Genomic DNA, 10,431 nt, shown 5'->3' with positions numbered 1-10,431 from the left:
TGTGAGGGTTTATGGCAGGGAAAACGGTGTAGCAGTAGTCTAGTGTGTGGTGCGGGAATAATGACAAGCGATCCTGGGGTGGTTTCATTCACATTGTCCTATAAAAAGGTAACCCGGAATTTAAGCGAACCGAACACCTCTTGAGATGGTCTCAGTCGGGTTCGCTTCGGGGGCTCTTTTGAGGGGTCTGAGTTCCTTTGGAATGTTCGCACTGCACAAAAAAATAAGCGATTAGCACTGAGTTCACAGAAACTGGCTGAAAGCGACCAAGTGTGAAAACACCCAAAGGTTCAGGGCAAATAATTTGTTGTTCATTTCATATGAGCAACTAGCTATTTGAATAAAGTGAATAACAAAATATAAAACGTAAGGCTCTATGCAACATTGTATATAACCCAAAATAAATAATGCCCCAGTTTCTGTAATTTACGATTTGACTGACATACACTGTAAATTTGTAGTTGTTTCTTCCACCCACTATTTCCTCCAATCAGCTCGAAGGGGCGGGCTCTGACAGTATTCCAGACAAAATGGCGGATGTTGTTGTTTTGCCGCAGGGTCAGTGCTAATCGGAGTTCGCCTTTTCACTGATTTACTGCAAGAAAATACATACATAATATCGTTGGCGACAACCTTCATCATTGTAAGGGTTTGCGAGGTGGACTGTAATGAAAGGCAAAGAAAGGTCGCCGATTAAAAAGCGCTCTCGGGCTTTGGATGATATCCGAGACAGGGGAGGAGGCCATCCGCCCAGCAAGAAAATGGGGGCTATCTCAGTTTCCAGTGGGAGCAATAATGGAAATAGCTCGACTAAAAGTGACGCAGGATCTACAAGAAGGAGTTTGTTGGGCGAAAAGAGAGACAGGGATTTTGACGGGCATGTTTCCAGTCGATCCGGCGTGAGTAACCATAGTTATCCCGGTGCTGTTGCTAGCGCTATCGGTAAGAACCACAACTTGGGCTTGACTCTCGATTTAGCCACTGCAAGGACTAGTAATTCTCGTGGCGAGCGTGCTCTGCCTCCCCCCAACAACAACGAAAGTGAGTACAAAACTCTTAAAATCAGTGAATTGGGAACTCAGTTGAGCGATGAAGACATCGAAGACGGACTTTTCCACGAATTCAAAAAATTTGGGGACGTGAGTGTCAAAATAAGCCGCAGCAACGACGAGAGAATCGCGTTTGTCAACTTCAGAAAGCCCGAGGATGCCAGAGCAGCTAAACACGCCCGGGGTAGGTTAGTACTTTACGACCGTCCTCTGAAAATCGACGCAGTGTACATAAACAGACGGAGAAGTCGCTCTCCAGTTGAGAGAGTTGACAGAGACCCTTATGTTGGAGCCCCAGGGCACAGACACCTTCACACCCAGAGACCCCTCTCCCCATCAGGGCTTGGATACAGAGACTACAGACTACAGCAGCTGGCACTTGGGCGCCTCCCTCCTCCCCCACTTCCCCCTTTGCCCAGAGACCTAGAACGGGAGAGGGAGTTTGCCCTGTTTGAAGCCAGGTCACGCCCAGGTCCTGCTTTCATTGCAGAGAGAGCTGCTGCTTTCCGCGAGGAGGATTTTATCTCTCCCGAGGATGACCAAAGAGCTAACAGAACGCTGTTTCTGGGCAACTTGGACATTACAGTCACAGAGACGGACCTGAGGAGGGCGTTTGACAGGTTTGGGGTGATAACAGAGGTGGATATAAAGCCCACACGGGGACAGACCAGCACATACGGATTTCTGAAGTTTGAGAACCTAGACATGGCCCATCGCGCCAAACTCACCATGTCTGGGAAGATAGTGGGCCGTAACCCCATAAAGATTGGCTATGGTAAGGCCACCCCCACCACACGCCTATGGGTGGGTGGGCTCGGACCCTGGGTCCCCCTAGCAGCATTGGCCAGAGAGTTTGACCGCTTTGGTACAATAAGGACCATTGACTACAGAAAGGGGGACACCTGGGCTTATATACAGTACGAGAGCCTTGACGCTGCTCAGGCTGCGTGCACTCACATGCGTGGCTTCCCTCTGGGGGGGCCCGAGAGGAGACTCAGGGTGGACTTTGCAGACACAGAGCACCACTACCAGCAGCAGTTCCTTCAGCCTCTTCCTCTACCCCCCTTCGACATGGTGGCAGAGGCTTTCATCCACCGAGCCACAGCTGAGCCCCTGAGGGACAGAGAAAGGACTCCACCGCCGCTCCACTTCAGAGAGAGAGATCTGGGCTTCCCCGGGGCTGATTGGCCCCCTAACCCGGCTATGCGTGAACGAGTACGTCCCGGGGTCTTTGAGCTGCCAGATCACCTGCAGCGGGACCGGCGGCCGGGGGGGAGGGAGCCCTGGTCTCTGGAGCGTGAGCTGGTGGGGCGCGGCGGTGACCCGGGACGGAAACGACGCCTCATGGACGACGGTCGCCATCTTGATATCTCTCCTGACAGCACTGACCGCACGGCACGCCGGCGCAGAGGTGGCCCATCCCCAGACGGTAGCCCCGACGGAGGCCGCTTCAGTGACTCAGAGCGCCCCCCTCGCGGCGACGACAGACCCTCCCCTGGACGAGACCGCCGCCCCAGTCTGGAGCGTCCTGGCGGAGGAGACAGGAGATTGAAGAACCAGGGGAATCTCGCTGAGAGAGGGGCCTCCAGCAGTGGCCTCACATCTTCAACAGGGGAACGGAAACGTAAAGCCGGCGACAGCAGCAGCAGAGGACCCGGAGCTAAGAGGGATCGCTCCTCAGACCAGGGCGGCTCTAAAGGCAGTCAGTCATCCAAGCTGAGCCTGGCCTGGCACGGCATGCTCCTCCTGAAGAACAGCAACTTCCCCGCCAACATGCACCTCCTGGAGGGTCACCAGGGCGTGGCCAAGGACCTCCTCGTCGACGGCCCCACGGGGAGACAGGTGGGCGAACTCAAGATCACCCAGCGCCTCCGCCTCGACCAGCCCAAGCTGGACGAGGTCTCCAGACGCATCAAAGCGGCCGGCCCCGGTGGCTACGCCGTCCTCCTGGCGGTTCCCGGTCCCGGCGGCGAGGAGGTGTCGTCGACGGACCCTGCAGCTTCTACCCAGCGTCCTCTCCGCAATCTGGTGTCCTACCTGAAACAGAAGCAGGCAGCCGGAGTCATCAGCCTGCCCGTTGGAGGCAGCCGGGATAAGGACCACCAGGGTGTACTCCATGCGTTCCCTCCCTGTGAGTTCTCACAGCAGTTCATTGATGCCTCGGCTAAAGCTCTGGCCAAAACCGACGAGGACTATCTGGTGATGGTAGTGGTGCGAGGGCCATCATAACTACAATCAGAGAGGAAGCAGGACATCAGTGATATTGTACAAAAGAAAAAAAGATGTCAGTAACTACTATTGCATGCTGTGTGTTGAGTTCAGCTCCATGGGGTACTAGAGTAGGGGTATGATGGGGTACTACTAGAGTAGGGGTATGATGGGGTACTACTATAGAGTAGGGGTATGATGGGGTACCACTAGATGGGGTACTACTAGAGTAGGGGTAGGATGGGGGCGTAGGCTATGTCAATATTTGTTCCACCAAAATAAATATGAAATGCCCTCTTGAAAGTCAACAAATGTGTAGGCAAATTGTGCAACCCTGTTTTATTAAATAAGTGTGTGCTCATTTCCAGACAGTATTATAAAAGGGGGACATTCTAGAAATACAATCTAGCTTGAAATGAGGTAAAATGGCACCCTTTTTCAATTAGGAAAACTTGAGAAGGCTCCATTCCAACATTTGGTCCACTGTTAGTGTTCCATTGATCGTATTATATACGGATCCTTCAGAAAGTATTCATACACCTTGATTAATTCCACATTTTTCTTGTGTTTTCCTGAATTTAAAATGGATTTAAAAAACAAATTGTCTCTCACATCTACACACAATACTCAAAGTGAAAACATGTTTTTAGAAATTTTGCCAAATTTAATTGAAAATTAAATACAGAATGATCTCATTTACATGAGTATTCACACCCCGTAGTCAATACTGTTTCTAAGTACCTTTAGCAGCAATTACAGCTGTGATTCTTTCTGGAGTTAGTCTCTAAGAACTTTCCACTCCATTTATTATGCTTCCTTCTTTTCTCGCTGTCAGTTAGGTTAGTAACTACTACGTTGTTGATCCACCCTCTGTCATTAAAACATCATGTTAAACACTATTATTGCACACAGAGTGAGTCCATGCAACTTATTATGTGACTTGTTAAGCACATTTTTTTACTCATGGACGTATTTAGGCTTGCCATAACAAAAGGGTTGAATACTTCTTTTTTTCACGACATTTCCGATTTTCATTTTTTTATTAATTTGTAAAAAATAAAATAAAAAAACATAATTCCACTTTGCCGTTATGTGGTATTGTGTGTAGGCCAGTGACACATCTCAATGGAATCCATTTTAAATTCAGGCTGTAACATAACAAAATGTGGGGAAAGTCAAGGGGTGTGAATACTTTCTAGAAGGCTCTGTAGATTAGGCTGCTTTATGCTTCATTACAATCATTTTGTGTCATTTACAGTTAATTATATATTTTTCACCTCAAGGCCCTTTCTAAAAGTCCTGAATTATGAAGCCACATGTCACATTTTGAGAAGGATACCACCAGATCTGTTTGACGAGGATATAAATCATATTTCCATTTCTCACAAAAAAAGTATTTGGGGACAATTATGTTGGGATATGTCATTACTTGACAACATTGACTTCCTGTCTTTCTGTAATACATGAAAATGGTTCAAACCTAGGAATCGAATGTCCCTATGCACAGTAGGCTATCTGTGGTTAAGGAATGGTTCATGACACTACAAAAATGGGCCGAGACAATGGGGTTTAGTTGCTGAGTGTAAACTCAACCTAACTTGTCTGTGGTGTGAATATAGTGTATTCGATTGGTTTCCAAATGTGTTTTAATGTTTAAGCTACTCACCAGTAATACTTGGGCGTATTGAGAGGCTGAATGAGAAATATAGAGGTGATCTTTGCCCAGCTAATATACTGTAGGATGGGCCCATCAATGCAATGACGCAACAAACACACAGCCCACTAAGAGAGATGCTAAGGGTAGATTTTATTGTGTGCATTTTCTTTAGCACCACCTGACCCTTGGTAGTAACTTGTGACCTATAACCTTTGACCTATAATGTGTGGTAAAATTACACTAGAGATAAAAAAACAAACTTAAGCTTTTGTTGTTGTTGACATTTGTTGGTCCGGTTTCATTCAATTAATATACCAATGTTTGTTGCCAAGTTTGTCTGAATATGACAGTATTTTATTGGTAATCATTGCTAACAAATGATTTACGGTAATCCTAATAATCAATCAGTTAAAAGGCTATTCAACATTTGGAGAAACTGATCATTTTATTTTTATTTTTTTTGAGGAAAACTTAAATTGTAAGTTTGATAAGTTTTAGTGCTATTATTTTTTAGTATTTTTAAACCACAATGCGGCCAGCAGAAAACAGCTAGATTTGTCAGATTTAAAAGCCTACTGTTGGTAACATTTTATGGCAGTTTTTTATTTTAAAACTGAGTTGTAGTTTTAGGATGTTTTAAGAGGAGGTTGCTCTGGTTTATCTGTTTGAAAAACTGTATGAGAAAAAAAATCTGTATTTGTCTCACCGCCTCAACTGTGGACTTCCTATGGCTCAAACCTCACAGGAAACTCTGAAGAGAAGGAAACTACTTAGTATTTGTGTGTTTTCACTGAGAAAGCAGCTTTTAAGTTGTCTTCTTTTGTGTTCTGTTTTAAATGGAGTAATATGACCCTCTGGCTTTGTGCTGTGTACCTGGTTTCATTGGGAAGACGTGAAAAGGGGAAATCCTCTTCCCACACTGCGCTTACTGCCAAGCTGTTTAACACACACAGAGACAAAGTGCATTTATGCACTTATTTGTCCTCCGAATATCAATAAATGTTCATTTGTTGGAAACTTGTTTCTGCCGTGGAAATGAATTGAAGAGCGAGAACTGTTGTGACTATCTCGTCTGTTGTGTTTCCAAAAAAAGGAATTGTGTTTATCACTTTGAATTGTGGCACAAGAAAAGGGAACCAAACATCTTTTTGCCGATTGTTAGCGCCGAGGAGACTAGGAGAGACGTCTGCGTGATGATCACCTGTGTGTGTGTTTTCTCTCACACACACACACACACACACACACATAAACACACACACACACACACACTTTTCAGGAGCTGTTGATGACCCGTTGAGCTAACATGAGCTGTTGATGACCTGACAGGAGCTGTTGATGACCTGTTGAGCTAACATGAGCTGTTGATGACCTGACAGCAGCTGTTGATGACCTGTTGAGCTAACATGAGCTGTTGATGACCTGACAGGAGCTGTTCAGAAGTTGTTGCTGATTAATAGCATACCCTTTGACCCCAGTAACGTTTACCCCTCGCCTCCAGGGCTGGCCCCCTGTGTTAGTCCTACTGCTCTAGCAGGTGAATCACAGGATCCAAGGATCCAAGGAGTCCCGGCTGTGACCAAACCCCACTGTGTATGCTATGGCTCCTGTTTGTCTGCAACCTCCAGCACATGTCCTGCTCTGCAGTGTGAAACACACAGTAGGAGGCTGACACGCTAGTGCAGAATGTGGGAGAACAGGGCTGGATTTGCAGTGCCCCCCTTGCTCTCACTGTTGTCTTCAATAAGGGTTTTTCTCTGTTTGAGTTGACCACAGCCTGGGGTGTGGCTGTGTCCACAGTTCCCTACACAAGCAGAGGTCCTGTCACCGGCTGCCACGCGTGATGCACACCTCTTTTGGGTTTTCAGTTTCTTAACTCGCGTAGCAACTCTACTTTACCACTACAAGCTGTTGCGCTGCTGAGGGAGTCACCTTGACCTGTGACCTTTTCAAAGTGACCGTACAACATTACAACGGTTCTCCCAGAAGAATGATTATTTGTTCCCATCATAATTTTGATTTCTTCCGTTTATGATTTGACTCCCATGTATGCAGTGAATGGATGGAGGATCGCCCCCCTTTTCATGAATAGGAATATTGATTATTGTTGCTGCTTTTTATTGATTGAATCTTTTTCCTGAAAGAAAGGATCAGGAGTATGTTGTTCTGCTCAGGTTTCCCCTGACAACCGCAGAACAACATCATCTACGTCACGTTTCACTTGAACAAGGGGAACGTAAGCAAGAAAAGGCTAAATGAGCCGTTTGAAACTCAATTTCCCTCAACATTTTCACAGGTTGTGAAAGGATCCGTATTGTTTCATTTTGTGACAGTTCAACTAAGAGCCCCCTTCGTTTTAAAGTCCCCTTATCTAATGAAGAAATACTTCCTTATATTTATCACATATAGCTCCTCTCAGTACAAATCAGTAATAGCAGAGCTTAAATCCCGCCAGCTCCTGGTGCTGAAAAAAGAAACCGCCACTGGAGAAATGCTGCCCTCTAGAGGATCACGAAGGATCTGCATTCTGCACGCCCCCATGTTTTGCACCTGCTGACAGACAGGACCAAGGGAGCTGCTATCACTACTGTAGTGCCATAGGGAGTCACTACACTACACTGATGGCATAGAGAGACAGCTTGTTGCTGTCACTGCAGAGCCCGTTCGTGAGTTAGGAGGAGGGAGGCTGCTGCTGTCTGACCTTTAGAAGTGTGGAGGAAGCAGAGGTACGTATATTACCAATATTATGCTACAGTAAGTATGGTACCATATAAGGGGTTCTCCTTTTACCTAGCACCTACAGTCCATTCAGTCTAGCTTGGTAGTCCACTCAAAATACAACCTAACATGATTTTCTACCTCCCTTAGCTGTAACCCATTCACTAGAAAGTTTTTTTTTGTTGTTGTAAATAATGTGCTTACTCATTACAGCCATAGGTCGACAGTAGTGTCAGGAAAACACTGGGTCTATTCTCCAACTCTACATAGTCGTTAATATAAACGTTTGTGAAGTAAGTGACTAGCAACACAGCTCAGACACCCATGTATACCCCACAAGACAGTCCACCAGGCGTCTCTTCACGGTCCCCAAGTCCAGAGCAGACTGGGAAACGCAGAGTATTACACAGAGCCACGACTACATGGAACTCTATTCCACAGTCAAGTAACTCAAGCAAGCAGTAGAATCAGATTTATGAAACGAATAAAACTATACCTTATGGAACAGCGTGGACTGAAGAGATACACACACACACACTACACGTACATTGTAATGTTGTAATATTGTTGTGTTATAAATCTTGTATTGTTGATATGTAGTGGTATAGAGTAGTGGTGTAATAATGTGTTGTATGATGTACTGTTTTATTTAGATTTTTAAAATGTATTTAATTGCCTTAATCCTGTTTGGACCCGAGGAAGAGTAGCTGCTGCCTTGGCAGGGACTAATGGGGATCCATAATACATGCACATACAAATGTGCTTACAGTGTCTCCAAAAACATGTCCACCGTATCCAAGCAGCACCATGTGACCTGACCAGGCATTAATCTTCACTTTCTGGAAACACTTAGCCTGGGCATCGGGAGGGAAGGACAATGTCCCCTAGTTACCACCTTCACTACCACTGTAAACAGAGGCTGTAGTGAAAATGGCTCATTACCGTACAACCATAGTCTGGAGAAATTCAGTCTGAACCTAAGCCTACCACCTGTTAACAGTAAGTAACTGTGTTGTAGTACCACCTGCTAACAGTAAGTAACTGTGTTGTAGTACCACCTGCTAACAGTAAGTAACTGTGTTGTAGTACCACCTGCTAACAGTAAGTAACTCTGTTGTAGTACCACCTGCTAACAGTAAGTAACTCTGTTGTTGCACCACCTGCTAACAGTAAGTAACTGTGTTGTAGTACCACCTGCTAACAGTAAGTAACTGTGTTGTAGTACCACCTGCTAACAGTAACAGTTGTAGTACCACCTGCTAACAGTAACTGTGTTGTATTACCACCTGCTAGTAGTAACTGTGTTGTATTACCACCTGCTAACAGTAACTGTGTTGTAGTACCACCAGCTAGTAGTAACTGTGTTGTATTACCACCTGCTAACAGTAACTGTGTTGTAGTACCCCCTGCTAATAGTAACTGTGTTGTAGTACCACCTGCTAATAGTAACTGTGTTGTAGTACCACCTGCTAGTAGTAACTGTGTTGTAGTACCACCTGCTAACAGTAACTGTGTTGTAGTACCACCTGCTAACAGTAACTGTGTTGTAGTACCACCTGCTAATAGTAACTGTGTTGTAGTACCACCTGCTAACAGTAACTGTGTTGTATTACCACCTGCTAGTAGTAACTGTGTTGTAGGACCACCTGCTAGTAGTAACTGTGTTGTATTACCACCTGCTAACAGTAACTGTTGTAGTACCACCTGCTAACAGTAACTGTGTTGTAGTACCACCTGCTAATAGTAAGTAACTGTGTTGTATTACCACCTGCTAACAGTAACTGTGTTGTAGTACCACCTGCTAACAGTAACTGTGTTGTAGTACCACCTGCTAACAGTAAGTAACTGTGTTGTAGTACCACCTGCTAACAGTAACTGTGTTGTATTACCACCTGCTAACAGTAAGTAACTCTGTTGTAGTACCACCTGCTAACAGTAAGTAACTCTGTTGTAGTACCACCTGCTAACAGTAAGTAACTCTGTTGTAGCACCACCTGCTAACAGTAACTGTGTTGTATTACCACCTGCTAACAGTAAGTAACTGTGTTGTAGTACCACCTGCTAACAGTAAGTAACTGTGTTGTAGTACCACCTGCTGACAGTAAGTAACTGTGTTGTAGTACCATCTACTAAAAGTAACTGTGTTGTAGTACCACCTGCTGACAGTAAGTAACTGTGTTGTAGTACCACCTGCTAACAGTAAGTAACTGTGTTGTAGTACCACCTGCTAACCGTAAGTAACTGTGTTGTAGTACCACCTGCTAATAGTAAGTAACTGTGTTGTAGTACCACCTGCTAACAGTAAGTAACTCTGTTGTAGCACCACCTGCTAACAGTAACTGTGTTGTATTACCACCTGCTAACAGTAAGTAACTGTGTTGTAGTACCACCTGCTAACAGTAAGTAACTGTGTTGTAGTACCACCTGCTAACAGTAAGTAACTCTGTTGTAGTACCACCTGCTAACAGTAAGTAACTCTGTTGTAGCACCACCTGCTAACAGTAACTGTGTTGTAGTACCACCTGCTAACAGTAAGTAACTGTGTTGTAGTACCACCTGCTAACAGTAAGTAACTGTGTTGTAGTACCACCTGCTAACAGTAAGTAACTGTGTTGTAGTACCACCTGCTAACAGTAAGTAACTGTGTTGTAGTACCATCTACTAAAAGTAACTGTGTTGTAGTACCACCTGCTAACAGTAAGTAACTGTGTTGTAGTACCACCTGCTAACAGTAAGTAACTGTGTTGTAGTACCACCTGCTAACAGTAAGTAACTGTGTTGTAGTACCACCTGCTGACAGTA

General features: G+C 45.1%; 1 protein-coding gene across 1 annotated transcript; it reads left to right on the top strand.

The window, feature by feature from the left end:
* Positions 1–521: 521 nt before the first annotated feature.
* On the top strand, positions 522–5,929 carry LOC139416934 (RNA binding motif protein 15). The gene has a single exon (XM_071166118.1). It carries the CDS (start codon positions 669–671, stop codon positions 3,276–3,278), a length of 2,610 nt encoding a protein of 869 aa, XP_071022219.1. The 5' UTR covers positions 522–668; the 3' UTR covers positions 3,279–5,929.
* Positions 5,930–10,431: the final 4,502 nt, after the last annotated feature.

The sequence above is a fragment of the Oncorhynchus clarkii genome, chromosome 9 (genome assembly GCF_045791955.1).
Source record: "Oncorhynchus clarkii lewisi isolate Uvic-CL-2024 chromosome 9, UVic_Ocla_1.0, whole genome shotgun sequence".
Taxonomy (NCBI): Eukaryota; Metazoa; Chordata; class Actinopteri; order Salmoniformes; family Salmonidae; genus Oncorhynchus; species Oncorhynchus clarkii.
The sequence above is the reverse complement of the archived record's forward strand: the minus strand, read 5'-3'. Positions and strand labels throughout refer to the sequence as shown.